General features: G+C 46.6%; 1 protein-coding gene across 1 annotated transcript in view; it reads left to right on the top strand.

Moving 5' to 3' along the window:
* The window catches only part of DNAH2 (dynein axonemal heavy chain 2), a 3,498,763-nt gene that overhangs the window by 2,800,490 nt on the left and 676,500 nt on the right, over positions 1-21,773 (top strand). The window contains exons 65-66 of the mRNA XM_069646273.1: positions 15,150-15,266; positions 16,375-16,539. Coding sequence (XP_069502374.1) covers positions 15,150-15,266; positions 16,375-16,539 — 282 coding nt within the window. The remainder of the gene's footprint in view (positions 1-15,149; positions 15,267-16,374; positions 16,540-21,773) is intronic.

The following is a 21,773-nucleotide window of genomic DNA, read 5'->3' as shown; positions in this document are numbered from 1 at the left end:
GATCACCTGGGTGGAGGGTCCTCAGAGGATGAGAGTGGGGTACCCCTAGGCGAGGCATGGTATCCCCTTTTCCCTATACATGACCAACCTAGCCCTTCCCCAACCTTTATGAGTTATTACAAGACCTCTTCCCTCAAATTTCCCAATTCAGCATTTGAAAGTACTGGGACGAAGAAGAGTTGACTTAAGAAGAATGAACACTACACTTTCATTTTATCACTCTGGTACTGTGACGAGGAAGATACCTGCAGAGTATGGTTAGAGTCAGGAATGTCCCCTTTATTTTGGTCAGGCAGACCTAGTTAAGGATCCACACCTGCAACCTTTTAGGAGGTTGCAGGTGTACAAAAAGAGAGCCTGGGAACACTGTGGAGGGGAGGAACAGGGAGGCCAGTGAGGAGAAGACCAACAGGGGACCCGTTTTCATAGGAGCCGGAACTGTGGAAATATATGAGAAAGCAGGACGCCTTCTATGTCTGTCCAGAGGAGGCGGCAGAGCGGTCAACGTATGCAAGACAAGTCTTGGTAAGCGAGCTGGACTTGCAGAAACTGGCTCATCGACCGCCGAAGAAGGCAGGAGCCGCGGATAAGCAACGCCGGAGACAGGTGAGTGTCAAGAAAAGGCACTTGGTAACCGGGGCATTTCAGGTGGGCTGCGATTGAGGTAATAATTACCGAAATGAACGAAAACATGAAATTGAGCAAAACAAATGCATAATTTTTTTTTTTTTTTTTTTTTGCTTTGAAAATGTTTAATCTCTGATGATATGCTCCAATACTCCTTTTTTTAAAAAAGTTTTTATTATTTTAAAAACAAACAAACAATACAAACCAAAGTTATTTGCGACAGACACATGAACATCAATTAATGCACACTACTGCTCCCCCAACCCCTCCCCCCTCAAGAGCTTGTTTGCGTTTCTCATTCTGTATCTGCTGCGTGTGGCAGGGTATCGCTTTCTTCAGAAGCTGCAGAATCCATTATTGTGCCAAACAGTCCTGTTATTAACACTCTCCATGCCATCAGATTACCCACTTCTTCTTCCCCGCACTTGCTACATGCCTCCTGCCATACTACCGTTTCAGCCTCCCGCCACCATACCTCAACCAGTGGCTTGTGGCACTGCTTCCAGCCCATGGCAATCCTTCTTTTTGCAAGCACATATGCCAGGTCCCTCAGTTTCCCAACATGTTTAGTATTCCGTGGTCTGGGAAACCCTCCCAACAGGCAGGCCCAGGCCGTATCTATATTGAGCGTGACCCCTGTATCCGCTAGTTTTTGTGCCACTTCCCCCCAAAAACCTTCAATCACTGGGCAAGACCAAAACATGTGTGTCATATCAGCATCTTCTTTATCGCATATTGGGCATGCTTGTCTTCCTGCATTTACAAACTTAGATATTCTCATCGGGGTCATATAGGCTCTATGCGTTATGTACAACTGTATTTGTTGTAATCTGGCGTTTCTGGACACCTTCTTGTGGTATCCCATAGCACGCTCCAACATCCCATCGGTCATCTGTGCCCCCACCTCTGCTTCCCAGTCCAGCCTCAAATGCGTCAAATCCTTCCCCAACCGGGTCATCACCATCTCATACAATCTAGAGATCTCGTGCCCTCCTTCTGATGTGTCATATATTGTCCCCATAATGGCGTCTGGCTCCTCCGCCAGTACAGTCTCTGGCCAGGTTTTACGAATAATCTGCAGTAGCCTAAGATACATGACATATTGGCCTCTGTGCAAGCCTGCCTCTTCCCCCAATTCTTCGAAATCCTTAATGATCCCCTCTTGCCAGACATCTCCCAATGTGACCAGCCCGACCGATTCCCAATAGGTCCTGATTATCATTCTTAGTTGGTTGTCTTCCCCTGCTAAGGCCACTAGCGGCACCAGCGGGGAACACGGGTACGGGTTCTCCATCAGTCGGCATACTCTACGCCACATCTTCCACCCAAGCGACATCATACCCGGGCGTTCTTTCATTTCAAGTCTAGGCAACCAGATAATCTCCTTTAGGTAAAACGGAGTGCAGTCCTGTCCAAACACCCTAAATTCAGGAGTTACCTCATCAGAAAGCCATTTGGTTACATATTGCAACTGACCAGCTACATAATAGGCCTCAAAATTTGGCAGCTTAATGCCCCCTCTATCATAGAAGTTCTGCAGCTTCCATAGCGCCACTCTATTCCGAGTGCCATGCCATAGGAAGTCTCTGCACATGCTATTAAGTTTGACAAAAAACGTTTTGGGTATCAAGTACGGTATATTACTGAAGAAATGTAACAGCCTGGGCAGGACCACCATTTTGAGCATCGCCCCCCGTCCCATCATCGCCAGCGGCAACTTCTCCCAAAACTTCATACTTGTTCGGATTTTTCCCACAGCCACCTCGGTATTATGCAAGTGTTCCTCCTCTACCGTGTGATACACATCTATTCCGAGGTAGCGGAAGGAATCAACCGCCCATGGTACCGACAACACTGGCAACCGCTCCAGAGGGGCTCCTCTGTAGCTCCCCAATGGGAACATGCACGATTTTTGGGGGTTCACCGCTATGCCTGACAGTTCCGCATACCTTTCCATAACCTCTAGAATATATTGAAGATTTTCCTCCGGATATTTCAGATATAGTGGCAAATCGTCAGCATACAAGGATATTAGATGTTTCTCTCCCCCCACCTCAATGCCTATCATGTCATATTGTTGTCTGAGGTACACTGCCAGGGGCTCCAGGGCCAGAATGTATAACATCGGGGACCAGGGGCACCCTTGTCTGGTGCCCCTACTAAGTTGCCATCTCTCGGATATCACCGATCCTGTGCGCAGCCTGGCCAGTGGTTCCCTGTATAGTAATTTTGCCCATCTAACATAGCCCGGCCCCATCCCGTATTCCCTCAGGGCCTCCAGCAACCATGGCCACCTCACTGAGTCAAAAGCTTTGACTGCATCTAGGGACACAACCGCCATTTCCCCCTCGCTCCTGTTCCCCTCTTCAATCACCTGGTGGAGTCGCCTATGGTTGTGGCTTATATTTCTGCTGGGGACATAACCTGTCTGGTCCGGGTGTATCAGTTTGCTAATAACTCTACGCAGCCTATTGGCCAGGACCGCCGTCAATATCTTGCTATCCTGGTTCAACATTGACAAAGGCCTATAGGAGCCGCAGCTATGCTCTGGCTTGTTGGGCTTAGGAAGCGGTACAATTATCGCTTCTCTTAGCGATTCCGGCAGCCGGCCCACCTCAAAAGACTCATTGAGCATCTCTAGCATAGGGGGGAGTACCTCCTCTCTATATTTTTTATAAAACTCGCCAGGGAATCCGTCCGCGCCCGGGGTCTTACAGGTGGGCAGCTGCTTCACCACCTCCTCCAATTCCTCTAAGGTGATCGGTGCGTCCAGCTCCTCCCTTTCTTCAGCACTAATCTTAGGTAATTCCATGTCTTTTAGAGTTTCTCTTATCTCCTCTCGATTGTCCCCTCTTCTATCCTCATATAATGTCCTATAATAGTCTAAGAATGCCTCGTTGACTCCATCTTGGGTGTCAACTACCTCCCCATCTTCTCTAGTTATCGTCCTAATCGGGGGCCTAGGGGTTTCGCTCTTATATAACCACGCCAACAAGCGGCCAGTTTTATCCCCACCTGCATGTTGCCTCTCAACATACTTCTTATAGTTAAGGTTGCAGAGCCTTTCCCAAAGCTCTGCACACCGCTGCTGTAGTTCGAGTACAAGTTCCGCATCCCCTCCTGCCCTATTGCTTTCCCGTTCCAATTTCACTTCCGCTTTCTCTAACTCTGTTAGGACCCCACCCTGTAGGCCTTTTGATTTAGCAATAGCAGCACCCCGCAATACCACCTTAAAGGCTTCCCAGAGCGTGCCCGCTGAGTCCACACTGCCTGTGTTTTCCTCAAAGTACAGTGTGATCGCATCCCTGATATCTTCCCTGAAGACGGGTCCCGGAGCGCCTCCGCCCAGAGGCGCCACGTCGGTATCCGTGCCCTGGGGCGGCAGTTCTGCCAGCACAGAACCAGAAGCGAGTGGTCCGACAGGACCCTCGCTCTGTAGTCTATTTGGGTGGTCTCTATCACCACATCTGGCGTGGCAAAAAAATAATCAAGTCTCGTATGCAGTTGTTGCGGGGCTGAGTAATGCGAGTACTGTGTTTCATTAGGGTGTTTCAGCCTCCAAACATCTGCCAGCCCGAAGTTGTCGAGTAATGTCTGCAATACCCTGGCTGCTGGGGTGGTCCTATCAATCTTATCATCGGATCTGTCTGCCTTGAGGTTGAGCACGCAGTTGAAATCCCCTCCCCAAATAACCGCTCCTCCCATACACGCGCCCAGGTTAGTACACAGGGTTCTAAAATATGCCGCAGTATTTTGATTGGGGGCATACGTATTTATAATGCACACCTACCTATTCTCCACCAAAGCCTTTAATATGACCAACCTCCCCTCCGTGTCCACCACCTCTTGTGTAAGTTGTAGCGGAACGTGCGGTGCCACCCAGACCAGCACTCCCCTTGCGTAGGCAGAATACCGAGAGCCTACTACAGTACCTCTCCACTTCTTCCCCACCAGTTCCAGTTTTTGCCGGGTCAGATGTGTTTCCTGCAACAACGCAATATCAATCTTCTGTCTTTTCAAGTACATCATGACTTTGTTTCTCTTTAAGTAACTGTTGAGTCCCCTGACATTCCATGTTACGATCTTAAGGTCCGCCATAGCTCATGAGTGTCCTCTTCCCTTCCGTGTAGCGAATCCCCTTTGCCCACGTGATACAGATACAGCCCTCCACCTTTACTTTTAGCTTCTTGTACACGCTCAAACTACCCATAACTATGTACACAACAAATTCCCCACTTTCCTCCCCACCCTCCACCCATTCCTTCCCCAACACCACACACCCCAACTGCTGCCCAGCTCCGTTCTCGGAACTCAGGCACCCCCACATCTAGCCCTGCAAGCACCAAACAATGCCCAGAGCTCAGTAGGGTGAAGTCGCCCTAATGGCCACTTAACTAAGATTACTGTGAGGTAAAGAGATCCGCTCTGCAAGGCTCCCATTAATTCAATAATAATTACAGTAACATCTAGTGTAACAGTCTGACCTTCTCTCCTGAAAGCTGCGCAAATAACTATATTCAAGTCCCTTGGGTCCATGCCGCGCCATCTTGTGGCACCCTCCTCATGCATTACTTATCTCCTTCATGCTCTCTCTCCGTCCGAACTTCAGACTCCTGGGGACATCCCATGGCATCCTCCGGGGTCTCAAAAAACGAAGTTTTGTGTTTATGTATAACTTTCAATTTTGCCGGATACAGCAACATGTATTTGTGGCCCGCCTCTCTCAGTCTCCGCTTTACCGTCCCAGAGTTCATGCGGCTACGCTGCACAGACAGGGTATAGTCCGGGTAGGCTGTGATGTTTGCCGCTCCTCGTATAATCGTTCCTCCCTTGCGGAAGTGTTCCAATATCCTCTCCCGGTCCCGGTAATTAAGAATTTTGGCTATCACCGGCCTAGGCGGGTTTCCTGGCGGCAGCCTCCTTGTTAGAGCTCTATGCGTCCGTTCCACCGCAAATCCTTGAGAAAGGGCTCCTCCGGGTATCTCTTGCAGTAGCATGGATTCAATGAACTCCGTGGGATCGTGGCCCTCCAATCCCTCCGGCAGGCCCACGATGCGTATGTTGTTTCGTCGGGCGCGTCCTTCCGCCTCCTCCGCTCTGCTCTCCAACTTTCCCACTCTCTGTATCAGGGCATGCAATTTGGCCTTATGGGAGGCACAATCCGCGGTATTCAGGCTCACTTCCTTCTCAAGGGTCTCCGTGCGCTCCGCCAAGGCCCTGACGTCCTGCCGGAGTAGATTAACTTCCTCCTGCACCTCTCCGACCTTAAGGTCCAGTGCTGTTTTCAACTCAGTGACGGCTAGTTCGGGTTTGGCTTCCCAGGCCGCCTTTAAGTCTGCAATCGCAGCTAGGACCTCTTGGTTAGTGCCCGTCGCCGTCATGCTGCCTACAGGCGACTTATCCTTACTCTTGGTATTTTCCGGACCAGGGGACGTCTTAGCGAAGTCGTCCAGGGTGGGCTGCTTCGCCTTCGGCCTCACTGTTCTATTAGACATGACCCAGAGGACCTGTATTCTGCACAAGTGACAAATGCGCACACAGTACGCCTCTTTCGCTCGATCACCGTGCGGCCTGCTCCTTCCTTTGTTCCGGACATTGGTCGGCCATTTTGTGTCGTCTTTTGTCTCCGGCGCTCCTTGTCTTTTCCGCACAAAACTCTGCCGCCATTCTTCCTACACCTTCCAAAAGTTCACCAAGTGTGGTCCGATCATTCACACACCGACATGTGTATTTTCAGCAGTCGTAGGCCCATCGTTGCGCACTTTTACGCCCAGATCATTTCAGGATCTCGGGAGCTCCTCCAGATCACGTCCTCCTACATGGCCCTCGTAGCCATGCCCCCCATAATGTTTTAATTAAATGGAAACCTGACATTAAGCTTAATGAAAATATATCAAAAACCAAACTGAGTAGAAAGTTGAGCTTAAACATATGAAGTGCATATTGAATACAGAACCAAAGGAAATCTTGAAATCAAGCACAACAAACATCCATTGAAAATCAAACTGAATTAAACCTTGCAATAAACCTTATTATAATGTGAAATGGTGTAAAACTTCAATGGGCAAAGCAATGAACTGCCAAAGAGGAAATGCCCGTATGAAAGTTACATATAGAAAAGTGTACAAGTGTGACAGAGTGCCATATAAAAGTGGGACAGGAACAAAAGCACTACAGAGTGAACATTAAGAGTAAATGCAGTACGGCAAGGCCCAAACGTGGCAAGAGGTGTGTGACACATTATGGCAGAGCCAAGAGGCTAACCAGGAGAAGCCAGAAAAGTGTGAACATACATGTAAAGCCAAGAGGCCAACAAGAAGCAGTAAATTGAAAGAAACTCTGTACACAGGAGCAGGTATAGAAGAACCTGTGTGGAGCTGAAGAGCCCTGGGATCCTGGTTTCGCGACCTGTGATAGGTAGACCATTGTGGTCTGACAACTGTGCCCAGGCCAGTGAGCCCTGAACTATAAGAATTATAAAGACATTGTGAAGTCAGCCAAAGAGATATACTACAAGTGTGGTACTGATGAACTAATACAAATAGAGGGTCGGGAGGACCTTGTGTTGTATTGAACCCTTTCGGAAGACTGAAACAAATGCAAATGATTGAGTTAAAGTCTTGGCGAAGGGAACCTGTGTTGTTTGAAACATAGGGAATGGAACCCCAGGATTGTTTGTAACTAAATTGCCTCAAGCTTGCGAGAAGTAATCTTGAGACTTTTGTAGAACTTTCTTACACTTGGGGAAGGCGGCATGAAGGAGAGCTTGAAGCTGGAAGAAGCTCAAAACTTTGAGTTAAAAGCTATTTATTTTATTATTGACATCCCTGCACATTGTTTTGCTTTAGTTGTGAGGGTAAGTATAGGTTTTGGACACAGACAGACTTTTAAGTTGAACTCTTTGACTCAGACTTTCCTTAATTTTATTCAGGTAGGGAAATCCCACCTTAGCATAGGGCAAGTTAGGCCTTCTACCATCCTGACATTTGATTTAATAAAATATTTTATTTTGAACTTTAAGTCTGCATGGAACCGACAGAATAGCCCCAGAGAATCCCTGTGTGTCCAGCATTTTTCCTGAAAGGGAAAACTTACCTTCCTTGAATAAGATTTAGTTGCCACTGTATCAACCATGAATGATGAAAACGTTTTGTCACCTATCGTTACACGTACCTGGGGTTCCTTTTGCGGATCAGTGGTAACAGACAGGACTGGAAAAGTCATATCTCTCTGTGGGCTGCCCTAGTCACGGTATAAATCTCTACCCGGCAGCGGCAAGGGGCTCCCCAACAAAACACACGCTCCTGTGTAATGTGTCATGGTACCTTGAGGCAAAATATTCCTTTCCCATGGCTGCACCTATGCCTGTGCTGGCACAACTGACTGTGGCGCATAGGTCTGTGCCGCCTCAGACTCTGGGTTCTGTCCTACCCATGCTTGCTGTGGTTGTACAGATCCTGGGGCACAAGGCATGATCAGGGAGTGCATCTGTGGAGAAGGATAACCTGTAAACCTACCTGCTGGTCCATTGGGACTAGTGTGGGAGTTATACAAATATGATGGCCTACTCCTACAATCCCGTGACAAATGTCCCATTCTTCTGCAGGACCAGATGGGTCCTTAAAACTGGCCTCCCATCTGTCCACTGAACCTAGACCTAACTCCTCTAAATCCACCCTGAGTGTTGCCCCTGACTTGTCTACTCTTAACGCAGGCTCTTCCCGAAGTAGCAGACATTGACGCACCACTCAACCTCATTCATCCGTGGAAAACTCCCTCCGCACCTGGGTTTTCAGCAGAGCAGAGGTTAGGGTGGCAGAACGAATATGGCGACGGAACTATGACATACAAGAGAAGGTGCAGTTCCAAAGGTGAACTACAATTACCATTACGCAATTAAAACGATAAACAGTCTTTCTTTACCGGTAGAGTCAAGATGGCTCTTAATCAGTAAAAAGAGCTCTTTTCAGTGGTCAAATCATTTAGCTCTACTAGTGCCTTTGCACCAAAAAATACCTCCCTCGCAGGCTCTGTGCGACTCCCTGGCGAAATGTTTCATTACTAAGGTGGTCAGTATTCGTGACCTCATTCAGAACAACTGCTCGGTGATGCCACCTATTGAAATAGTCAAACCTAATACCAGACCTTCTCATTCCTGGTCGTAATTTCTGATCTTCTCGACAGAGGATTTGTTAAAAGCAATCACAAAATTGAAATCGGCAGCCCCTTCTGACCCTATTCCCTATACCGGTGGCAGTACTCCAGGAAACTGTCCCCAGAGTTATCACTCCGGTGACTTCCGCCGTCCTATCTTGAACACGCAAATGGCCTTGATCCATTCCAATCTGGGTTCCATCCAGTATGGGGAACCGAGTGTGCCCTGGTGTCAGCAGAAGACGACCTGGCTATGTTGGCAGATCAGGGTGGAGTAGGTGCACTGATACTTCTCGATCTGTCCGCAGCATTTGATACGGTTGACCACTACATCTTGCTGTCCTGCCTGGCCATAGCAGGGCTCTCGGGAACCGTCCTGGCCTGATTCTCTTTTCTATCTATCGGGACGTGGTCAGTCACTTTCCCTCCCTCCTTTTTTCTCTCAGTTTCACACTCTATATTGTGGTGTTTGTTAGGGAGAATTCTCTGTTTAGGCTGAATTTCCTAACCTAGTGATTCCCCCAGCAGCTTTGCTGGATTTTTGGGGTTTATTTTTTTCTCCTGCCAAGAGTGAGACTCTTTTAACCCTCAGTCTTGGACATGATTTGAGTGTATTCCTTTGAATCTAGATGTGTTTAATGGGCTATGGGGTCTTTTACTCCATAGGGCTTCATGTGTTTTTGTGATGTGTGTTACACAGCACCCTCAGTGCAGTAACACAGGGGTGTCATAGTGACCCCCCAGTATAGACTCCATACCCTGGGACTGACTACTGTCTCCCAGGGCATGTAAAGTCACCATTGACTTTACTAGTCTTGAATTCTGAACAGAACCACTACAAACCATCCTATTGTGGACGTACTAGCTGGGACAATTCGATTGCCCCGGGGTCTGTTAGTCGAGGGGGCACGTCTCCGTCCCCCCTGATCGAGTTTTGGCTGGTGGCAGTGGATACTACTTTTTATATTCAACTGCGAATATTTCTCTATGGGATTTTCCCATTGTTCGAGGCTACTATCTTTATTTATTTAATTACGATAGCCTTGCACATACTGCCGGTTTATATAATTATTATTAATTCTCCAGTTGGTATTTTTTGACAAAACTCGGTTCTAAAATGGCGTTTGTGTTCTCTTCTGTGACTCCAACCCAAGTCGAGCCCTTTGTTCCACTTTTTTGGCGGGCTTTTGCCACTCTGTCTGGGGTACTTAGGAGGGGTGGAGGGGGATTTAGGCACCCTGGACTGAGTTGCCTAGGCAACTCAAGTCGCACTCCGTCCTGATTGGCCCAAGTGGTGAGCCGGTCGGCTCACCACTTAGCATGTTTGAGTGACAGCTAGGCTGAGTGAATGGGGGTTTTCTGCATAAAAGCAGGGCTTTGGGGACTGGAACTTCAGAAGTCGCCACAGGACCTAAGAATCCGACGAGGGAGAAGCTGAGCCGACCTACCACGACGACACCACCGGTGGAGCCCTGCTGGACCGTCTCACCACTTTTCCCAACGACAGAGGAGATCTCCCACCGGAGAGTCTTCTTCCTTTGACTGGTGGGGATAACCAGTTTCACCGTCTTTTCGCCTTCCCGATGCATCTCGTGGCTGCCTTGCCTGTGCCAAGCACCCCGGCAACCGGAATACCACATTTTACCACGACCGCAAAATAAAGGGTAATACCTTTGACCGGCAAACTCTGCGGCTGGTTTCTTCCCTGACAGTGCAACGACCTTCATCTTTCCTCCAAGTCGATATCTTCTCTTCCCCTGGACTACGCCGAGACTTGCACCCGTTGCCAGGAACAACTGCCACCGCTGGAGGATCCTTCCCACTTAAGGTACTGTGTTCCGCCTGGCTTCCCTTGCCACCGACTGTACGGGGTAGATTCATGAACTTATTGGAGTGCCATCTATAGTTAAGCGCTCACCTCTGTCTGGAAATAAGTGGTGTTAACTAAGACTTGTCTGATAAGGAATAAGGGTTGTATATATTATAATAGTAAATGTGTTTAGAGCGTTTTACAATAAGAGTGCTGGAGTGTTTCAAACACTGTGTTTTTAAATAAATAATTATATACTTTGATACCAAATCTCTGGTCAGTGTTTGCTTGTGCTATTGTGTCTAAGTGCCTATTGTGTATACTTTGCATACTGCCTAACTCTTCTTGAGGGAAGTCTGACTGCTAGGCCACAGCTACCAGGTAAATCTGGGTGGGACAGACTACTACCAAGTGGGTTTACTGCTAACACCTGTAGTCCTAAATCTTTTGCAGTGTTCCCAAAGGGAACTGCACAGGTTTCTGCCTAACAGTGTTCCTCAAGACTTTGCTTTGTCCCCTATTCGATTCAACCTTTATATTCAGTTGCTAGTTGCTCTGATCCGCGACTGCGGCTACAGATGATACGCATATGCGGACGACACAGATTTTGGTACGGTTAGATCTTGACCAATCTGAGGTGTCGTCGAGACTGTGCGAGTGTCTTTCGGCCGTGAAGAGGTGGATGGACAGCAACTGGCTTAAACTGAATGGGGATAAGATGGAGGTGACGGTGGTGGACTCTCTTTCTAGGACCTCTCTGTGGACCCCGGCATTCTGGCAGTCAGTCCTGGGTGTGCTTCCATCCCTGGTCACATCGGTCAAAAATGTAGGAGTTGTGCTGTCATCAACATTGTTGATGGGCTGACAAGTTAGCTCGGTCTGTAAGGCGGGCTTCTATCTGCTGAAGCTACTTTGCAAGATCATGCCTTTTCTTTCAGAAGACTTGTGTCCTCATCACATGGAAAACCATATTTTTAGTGGCAATCACGTCTGCACACAGAGTAAGTGAGTTACACGCTCTCTCGTGCAAACTATCTTCCACAGTGTTTTCAAGCGATAATGACATGATCAGGGTACGTTCCTTCTTCCTTCCAAAGTTGGTGTCCGAGTTCCACATCCCCCAAACTATGTACTTTCCACCCTTCTACCCACCTCTTCTTCCTTCCAAAGAGGATGAGAGGTTGTATAGGCAAGAACAAGTAACTTCAGACTAAGGGACCAGCTCTTCATTGATTTCTCTGGCCCAAGATTAGGGAAAGGAGACACAAAACAGACAATATCAAGGTGGATAGTTTTGTGCATCTCAGAATGTTACAGCTTGGCAGGAAGAGACATACCTGATGGATTCAAAGAACACTGCACCGGAGGAGTAGCTGCCACATCAACGCTCAGACACAGAGTATCAACTCTAGACGTTTGTCAGGCTACAACATGGTCTTCACTACACACCTTCACCAAGCATGACTGTTTGGGCACCCTGCTTTGATAGAGCCATCTTGCATCTTTATTTATTTCTATTTATTGAGCATGTTTATGGTGCCTATACATAAAAAAGTGTTTCCAGGTGCCATAAGACAAAAGAGGAGGGGGTGGAACAGAGAAATAACAGGATCAGTCCTACTAGGCCTTGTGACATTCGGATCACGCATGTGAAGTATCAAGAAGTGTGGAGGTGTAGATCAGGGCGAAGGGATGGAATAGGGAGAGGGTAAAGAAGGAGAAGTGCAGGAGTGAGGGCGTCCAAGAGGCTGGGCAAGTGCTAAGGGGTGCCCTGAGGACAAGTGCCAGAGGGACAAAGGTAGCGGTCAACTAGTGTGAGGAGTGGGGGGGACCAGCCTCTGAATCTGAAGGCTGGTCAGGGAAGGGTGCCCAAGACAAGTGCTGGTAAGAACGGGTCAGGGGGGAGGACTGGTCGAAGCAGGGTCTAACCCCAGTAAGACTCGTCAGGGACACAGGCAACCAGTTGCATCGGCAGGAGGAGACTAGCAGGGGAGGGGGTGAGCGAAGGAGGCGGCAAAAAGGAAAATCTTGAGAAGCTTCGGGAATGGAAGAGGATCCGGCTCAAGTTGGAGAGGGACAGGGAGGCCTTTCCAGAGGGAGGCTCCTGTCGAAGAAAGAGATCTACCCCTCACTCTATTCTTGGAGAAACTTCTGATCTGCAGAGAGTTGGCGTTGTGTGGTCCCATACTCCAGAAAGCATTGTGGATGATGCAGAGGGTCTTGAATGTGATCATTGCATGCACCAGGAGCCAATGGAGAGATTTAAGAGCTGGAGAGATGCAGTTCCTGGGCTTGAGGCCAAGGATAAGTCTTGCAGCCCTATTTTGGATTAGTTGAAGAGGGCGGAGGAGGAGAGAGGCACATTAAGGAAGAGGCTGGAGAGAACCAGAGCTCTGGAGAAATTAAGTTTCTGGGGGAAGGTGAGGAAAGGGATAATACTGATAGTGGGCCTTCTTGGCAAGGCCAGCGATTTGGAATGAGAAGGAGAGAGAGGAGTCGAAGATGACACCCATGTTTTTAGCCTTACACGAGTGGGAGGGAGCCCAAGCAGGGTGGGCCAGAGTGTAGGAGCGAAGGAAGCGGTAGGAGTCCCAATGAGAAGGGTCTCTGTGCTACTGGCATCAAGGCAGAGATCATTAGCAGCATACCAGGCCGAATAGCGACAGTCGAGTATGAGAGAGGAAGGAGAGGAGGGAAGCTTAAAGGAGAGCTGTGTGTCAGCATAACACTGGAAGTGCGGTGAGAAGGTGGAGATCTAGTTGGCAGGAGGGGCAAGGTAGATGTTGAAAAGCCATGGCGAGAGGATAGAGCCCTGAGGGATGCCGCAAGTCGAGAGGGAGGTAGAGAAGAGAAAAGTGCTCAGTTGCACTTGGGAGGGCCGATTCAAGAGAAAAAAGGTCAGCCAATCCAGTGCCCGATCTGTGATGCCAAGGGTATCAAAGAGCCGATTTATGAGGATGGAATGATTGACCATGTCAAAGGCAGAGGACAGATCATGGAGGATAAGGGCGGAAGGTGAGTTGGAGTTGAGGTTTGAGAGCAGGTCATCACGGGTGTTCGGGAGAGCAGATTCCGTGCCTCTGGCTGCTCTGAAGCCAGACTGGTGGTCGTGGAAGCAGCCAACAGATTTTGTGTGATGGGTTAGTTAGGAGATGACCAACTTCTCCAGGAGTTTGCCCAAGAAGGGGGTAGTGGAGATGGGGCAGTAGTTAGCCAGGCAGGAAGGGTCAGTAGATGGCTTTGTAGGGGGTTCACAAGGGAGTCCTTGAGTGGTGAAGGGAAGGAGCCAGTGGCAAAAGAGTGGTTTCATAACCTCAGCCAGTGAGGGAGCGAGAGGAGCAATTTGGCAATATATATAAAACGCTTAGGTTTGTTTCCGTACTCAGCTGATGCAATTTATCAGTGTTAGGAATATCCATCAGAAAGAATATTTCCCTGTTAGGTTGCCCTCTGCTGTCCAAATGGTGCTTTCATTTCAACATACAGAATGGCACGGTTCTACGCGGTCACCTACACCATCCACTATCGCAAATATTCAGAATAATTTCCAGTTACTTCTCTCCACCCCACTTCTCTTCACACGTGGCACAGCGGTTCCAGTGTCAATAAACAGCTTATTACTGGCTCAACGTTTCAGTCTCTACAGAGTAAAACTCTGTAGGACGAATGCCTCCTCATGAGCTAAAACTGAAAGTAGGTGCTGTAATTATGCTACTATACAATCTTATGCTATACTGGAGACTCTGCAATGGAACAAGGTTAACACTTACTCATCTACAAAGATAAATCATAGAGGCCTGTGTGATCGATGTAACTTAGATACTGTTCTTATACAGTGTATACCTCTCATTCCATCTGATAAATTTAGCTTTTTCAATGACCATTGATAAGTCACAGGGACCTACGCCCCCTTTCTGGAAGAGATCTGTGGTAATTCCGATATTTAGGAAGGGGAACAGAAGTGATCCTATGAATTACAGACCGAGATTGACCTTTACGAAATGCTAGAACGGCGTATGTTACGCCAGGAACAGCTTGTAATGTCTTGATTTAATATAGATGGGAGTGTGATCAACTTTCTTCCCTCAAGATTGGTACTGCTATTGCATATCAAAGATGAGGAACCTGTGGGAGAACACAATCCATTAGTAGAACAAATTACTTATCACCAGTAATATTCTTTCGGATGGATATTCCTCGAACATATTCCTCATTGCCCTCTTATCCAGCCCTCATATATCTGTCTTTGCCATATGGTTGCAGCATACACATCCTTTCTGATGATTTAAAAGGCACTTTGCAATTCGGCTACACTTTTATTAAAAGTGCATTTACAATGATTTCTGCTTTTTGTGAATTGACTTAATTTTGTCCATCCGACATCAGTCAAAGTGTATTGAACAATGCAGTAATGGCTTGATTTGCTTGTGCTTTTCTTTTCAAAATAATGGAGCTGCAAAATGTAATTTGCTTGCCATCAATTATTTCTCCGTTTCCTAATGGGATGGGGGTCTTCTTACTGATCATGACTCTGTTTTTTTTAACTTTCTTTTGGCAGATGTATGGTCGAATTTTCCGGGTAGTGGAACCTAAGAGGGCGCGCATGAATGCTGCCATGGCACAGCTGGAAGAAAAGCAAGCGTCTCTTAGGGAAGCTCAAGACAAGCTCCGAGAGGCGAGTGTCTGCCATCTGTCTCTTTCCTCATGTCGACAATGTATAGGGAGCGCCCATCTTGTGACCCAGAGAAAGATGCAAGTAGTGTGCGCCTGCGTGCATGTGTGCGTGTGTTGTGTCTGAGACACAGCAAAATGTTGATTGCCTTGGCTAATTGTTTTTAATGAATTACTGCAATAGAACTGTAGAGAGGAGGTTGTGGGCTGCAGAGAAGGATCACTGGTCTCCTGCATTCCACATAGCAGAATCTGTTGTCTTGTTTCCGTATGAAAGATGTTGTTCTATAGCTAATAGCATACATTGCTACATCTTTTCAAGCAAAGTGTAGCATCTCTTTCTGGATATCCCCTCATAACAATAAATGTGGAGCTGATGTAAAACTTTATGAAAAGAAGTATCATGACCCTAGTGCTCAGTGGGTTATACACAGATTATTACATCCTATTTCAGGAGGAAAGAGTTGTTATGAGTATGCCTAGTAAACAAAAACAAAAAACGTTTTGGGAATGGTTTGTTTAAATCACACTTTGGGGTCCCACTTTGTCTTGATGTACATTGACCGTAAGTAAGGGCCCTCTCACAAGAAACAATATGGGAAATTACCTATTTGGCTGCCAAATCCCCGTAATAAAAGGGCTTTAATGGGTTTCAATATGGGAGAGTAGCATACCAAGTCCAGTTTGATGATGCATGGGCATGTGCAATGATGCCAGAGAAGGATAGATCGCTGTTTTTCATACAGTCAGTGAAGGATAAACTACGAAAGACCTCCACAAATGGCTGTACAGGAAATTGGATCACAGATAATCCAACAGCTTAAGCTTTGGCCACAAAAACCCACTTGGAAATGTATCATCATCAACTATTATAAAACCTGTTTTAGCTCAATCTTTATATCGTGGTTAACAAACTGGTGGTCTGTGTCTAATTGCCTTTCTTTGCCAATCAATCCAGGTATATGATGTTATACCCTAGGTTTTTTGTTCAATAGAGCCATTGATAGAAAAGCATGTTATGAATGGAAACTGTTGACTTGAAAAATTGTACATTAACTGGATTCCCTGTACTTGACTGCACAAAAAAAATCTTCTCTATGTTCCTCTTTAAGGTCGCAGAGAAGCTGGAGGCGCTAAAGCAACAGTATGATGAGAAATTGAACCAAAAGGAGGAGCTTCGGAAAGAATCTGAACTGATGGAAATCAAACTCGATCGAGCAGGCCAACTGGTATCTGGCCTGGCGGGAGAAAAAGAGCGATGGGAGGCCACTGTTGCGGTGAGCTGGCACACAAGAGATCCTCCTAGTTGGTGGTGAATAAAAGGGGGGTTGAGCTGGAATGTGTCTACAGTTGGCATACTAAAGAATGACATTTGGTCCTGGGCACATTATATCTTTTCCTGTCCAAAGATAGACATTAGCTTTCGATAATGGCGGTTGTAGATGAGCGAAAAACTGCACCTAGCCATGACAGATCTGCACCACCAGGATCTCTGTTCTATGCATCTAATATGTCTAACTGTAACATTGTCTCTGCAATGGAGATTGGCAAGGAAATGCAACTAAAATCCTCCCACACTGTCCCTAGCCAAAGATCGCATGCACCTTTGTTGCATTGCTTTCTGTGATAAATCCTGTGGAGTCATCACTGATTCCCTGACAAAGATCTCCTGTGTGGCCTGGGCAGCTGCTACTTGATCCTGACCCTGGAGGTGGTATTATGAGGTAGGATCACATAGGAGGAGATGGCTGTCAGGGAGAGGTGGTGACCTCATCAGGAGAGACGTGGTATTCTTACGTTACAAGGAAATAAAACCTCATAAATTCGAAGTCCTCAAGCCTAGAAAACCCCTCCCAAAAATCACTCTAGTCAAGATACCATTCATTCCTCAGACATATATAACACAAACCTAGCATCTCCTGTTTCTAATGTTTTCTTAAGTGAAAGGTCTGAACAAAATCACTGTAGAAACCTTAGAGATTATGTGAACTCCAACTCCCATAAGGCGCCATTTACTGAGACGAGGAAGAGGAGTGAGGAGTTGATACAGCTTGAAGAAAGCACCAATTTGAATGAGTGGACTAGCTGTTTTGGGAGGTTGCAAGTGCACTGGCCATTTATATATGCCATCCACACTCGAACTGCAGAGAGAGCAGGAGAAGGAAGCAGTTCAGCAAGCGGCCTGCAATCATCCGAGCTGCTTACCCGTGTGGCGCAAGACCAGGAGAGACGCTGCAGGGATCACTGGAGGACCGACAGAACACTGGCAGCTGCAACAGAGCTACTAGAGATGCGATCACACTGAAAGGCAGCAGTCTTTGATCCCGGTCGCAGAGAGAAGGCTGCGGGTGGGTTGGAAGCTGTGGAGAGAGCCGGAGGAATGTCTGCAGAGTAACAGAGGCTGCCTCAGAGTGGAGGCCTCATTGAGACGACGTGCCACAGACCGAGGACGCTACAAAACACTAGTGACTCACCCTAAAGCCAGAGGGGATCCCGGGGTGTACCGATAGGCATATAAGCCAGCAAAGCATATAAGAATATTTGAATACCGAACAAATGAAGTGCAAAAGCAGAACCGTTTCAACTTTCTATATATGGTATGCTAATATGGGGAAAGCTGGAGCAGGTATAATCATGAGCAAGTAAATGGTAAAAAAATAAGCACAGCAGCGAACTTGAAAAAGTCCACATACATGGAATATCAATGTGAGGAAAGGTGGAACAAGTCATACCTCAAGCAAATGGAAACACAGTAAAGTGATGCAGTGTTAAGCGACATTGAATCGGAGAAGAAGTCCTGGTCAGAGGAATACACCAGGCAAGTGAACATTTTTGAGGTGAGAGATACCTGGCATGGTGATCTACATAATGCCAATCTACCTGGTAATCCTGAAGATATTGAAACTGAAGTAGTAGTCCTGGTGAAAGGAACACGCCAGGCCGTGAACAGTTGGGGGGGAGATACGTGGCAGAGAAATATACCAGGGGATCTACATAGCCCAAAAGGGGATTCCTGGCAGGAGAGTATACATGGTAATCCACTCAAAGTCTAAATCAAGATACCTGGCAGGAGAGTATAGCAGGGGATCTGAAGAGTCTACTAGAGGAGTCCTGTTAAAGGAGTATACCAGGAGTATACCAGAAGGCCTATCAAAGTTGTATAAAGAAACTTACTTTGCAAAGCACATGGTAAAGAAGTATACCAAAGACAATTTTACCATCCTAAGGAACTATCTTTTGAGAGAGACACTTTTGTCATCCTGAAAGATGTTCTTTGAACTAGACACGTATGCCATCCTGAAAGAATTATTATTAGAAAGATACTTTTGCCATCCTGAAAGAAATATTGTTTGAAAGAGACACGTTCGCCATCTTGAAGGAATTATTGTTTGAAAATGACACTCTTACCATCCTAAAGGAATTGTTGATGATTGAAAGACACTTTTTGCTATCCTCGGGCCATCATCCTGAAGGAATAATTGTTTGAAAGAGACACGTTCGCCATCTTGAAGGAATTATTGTTTGAAAATGACACTCTTGCCATATTAAAGGAATTGTTGTTTGAAAGACACTTTTTGTTATCCTCAAGAAATTGTTGTTCGGAAGGGACACATTCAGCATTCTACCTAAATCCAGGGTAAGGAAACTACCTTGGAGGAAGTTACTTCTATTGGATTTACATTTACTTGTTTTGATTATGAAGACTTTTTGCCAAGTATAAGTTTAAGATATTTCCTCGCACTCTTAACATTTCTAGTGGGAGGGTCAGATTGGTATGTTTTGGACACAAGGACAGTTTATACGTTTTTGATGACTTGACACAGACTGATCTTTAGTTTTAGTTTCCTAGGTAGGGAAACTCTTGTTAGGATAGGGACAGAGAGGCCTTCATCCAACCCTTTTGTTTTAATAAAGATGTCATTGAGAATATTACAACTTTGTGTCCGCCTCACATTTCCTGTTTAGCAAAGGCTTGTAGACAAACTGGTCTCACAGGAGCGTCACATCTATAGGGTGTGACAAAGTGGTTCATACTGGCCTCACAAATGCAATGTAACCATCCCTGTAACACCAGAGATACCCATAACAAGGGGCATGTTTGTTGCATGCAAGCTCTGGAGAGTGCAGAAACAGCCATTTACCTTGGTTCAGCCAAGTGAACTGAGCGATAGCTCCGATTGGGCAGCTGCAATACAGAGTGGTAATGAGTTCCAAGATCCAGTGGTCCGAAACTAAGAATACTGGAAAATGAGGAGGAGTCGTAGATGGCTTTTTAATTAAACAAGTAAGAGTAGATCATGGAACTCTCTACCTTTGGGCTAACGCCTGGAGAGCTATAAGAAGAAGAGGTGACACAGCAGACGGGCAGAAGCTAGACAATGTGGGATAGAGGCCAATACTGCAGAATATTGAGGAGATGGTGACGAGGAATAGGAAATCTGTAGGAACTCTGACCTTACTGGGGCTAGCCCTGGGTGGAGGGCTGCAGGAGATAATACATCCTTTTTGTAGGGGTGGGGTCCTGTCACCTGGTGCCCATGGCAGAAATCTGACATAGTCTAGAGGTGAGTGTTGCCCAGAGTATTGACAGTGTCCGCGAGCGTGTAGGTGTGGTATGTAGAGTGGGAAAGTGTTTCATTCAACAGAGAATCTCAAGAGGAACTGGAGGTATCCATCAGGGTATGTGAAGGGGGAACTGCAGGTATCCAGCGACCAGGTATTTCCCCAAACCAAGATGGAGTAAGGCATGCTGGTCCAAGCAAGGATGGAAGAGGGTTTGCGCAACAATCTACAAAGGAATCTTGGAGGGAGAGTACGGAATTCAGCGAAAGTTCTAAACTGCCTTTTATCAAATCGCTTGAGTGAACAGGACCTGTTGTAGTAGGCCCTTCTTAAAATAATGCCTAAATGAGAAGCATACAACAGAAGCACAGCACAGACTGCAATCAACAAACAAGAAAGGACAAGATAAAACTTGCTATTCTTCCTAATTTCTCTCTCCTTGCTGTGCCTAAGCCTCCTTGTGCCACCTCTCACTTTCATTCCTTTTTCCTCCTCGCTCCAAAGTATTGGAATTCTTTGCAAATTTGCTCTTCGGGACGGGGGCATAGGAGACCCATAAAATCTGGGGGGGGGGGTAACAGGGTACACCTTGGGACTTTTCTTTTTTAAATTTATTTATTGTTTTTTTAGACTGGTGTAGGGAGTGTGACATGTATCATATCTTCCCTTTAAATGCTTGTGGGCGCACACTTGTGTGTTACACGCTGCATGAATGGTGGCGAGTTGCTGTCATGTCTGGCAAGTAAGGTTAACACTGGGCTTGCTTAGTGACGTGGCCTAGTGACAACAAACAAGCTCATGTCACCAAGCACACTATCCTGTCCTGGATTTGGTTTTTACTTTGGTCTTTCTAAGTCAAACTAAGGCTAAACGACAACCTCCAGAATGCAATGAAAGAATAAATAAGACGCACAGAACTGGCGCAGGTGTACCCATTGATGTCATGGTGGCCACCAGGTAATCTTATGCACCTGTAGCTCCCACCTAAAAATGGTGCCCCCCCTGTTAAAGGAACTTCTTCAAATACTTCATCTACCAAGTACACCTTCAAGCCTCAATCTCCCAGAGCCAATAACCATGTAGAACCGAATGGTGTAAGTGCTAACAATCAGTTTACCGCCGGGGTAAACAGCAGCACTGTACACTCCAAAAAAAGAATAGAGACAATCATGATATATGACACTGTGTGGTGGCGGGGGGAGTGCCCACAACTGCTTAATAACCAGGGTGCAACAATTCAAGTTGCAAAGTACTAGCCAGCCATAAAAAAGTGACTCGCCAACGCAATTCTATACATACGCATGACAAAACACACAATGTCTTACTGTCAAATATCACTAGGCAATGGCTAGTGGAGAGTGCACATTGTACACCGTTAGTGTTATCTACAACAAAAATAGCTATCATTTGCAAAAAGTTGAGAATATTGTGCTGTACTATGACCCAGCACCAGTTTGCCAGCCATGCCCATGCAACGAGGGCATCAACATTCATGCAAACATGCTACTTATAACCACTGCAAGAAGCAGCAAAAGCGTGGAGGCCTAATGTCAATTCCTGGCTAAAAAACATTTGAGCAGCAGTCACAACTTAACATTTACCTCTGGGACAACTGGCTCTCCACCTTCTGCCATGTGCGAAGTCGAATTTATAGCATGAAGCACTGGGCAGCAGGCAAAGCTCCACATTTGCCAGAAATAGTAGAGCAGAAAATAAAGTGGCTGCATCTTAGTGTTATCTACAACAAAAATAGTTCTACTTCTTGCACCCATGCCAGGTCTCATTTCATTGGCGATTAATTGCACCTGGGTCTGCACAGTGATTACCAGCTACAAAGAGTCCATGCTGTGGATCAACATTACCAGCTTCACCTCCATACTGACCACTCTCACAAGGTGAGCTCTGGGTTGTTAATGCATGCTTGTCGAGTACTGCAGCACATACCCTT

This window comes from Ambystoma mexicanum, chromosome 1p (assembly GCF_040938575.1).
Source record: "Ambystoma mexicanum isolate Mex_15411 chromosome 1p, UKY_AmexF1_1, whole genome shotgun sequence".
Classification (NCBI taxonomy): Eukaryota; Metazoa; Chordata; class Amphibia; order Caudata; family Ambystomatidae; genus Ambystoma; species Ambystoma mexicanum.
The sequence above is the reverse complement of the archived record's forward strand: the minus strand, read 5'-3'. Positions and strand labels throughout refer to the sequence as shown.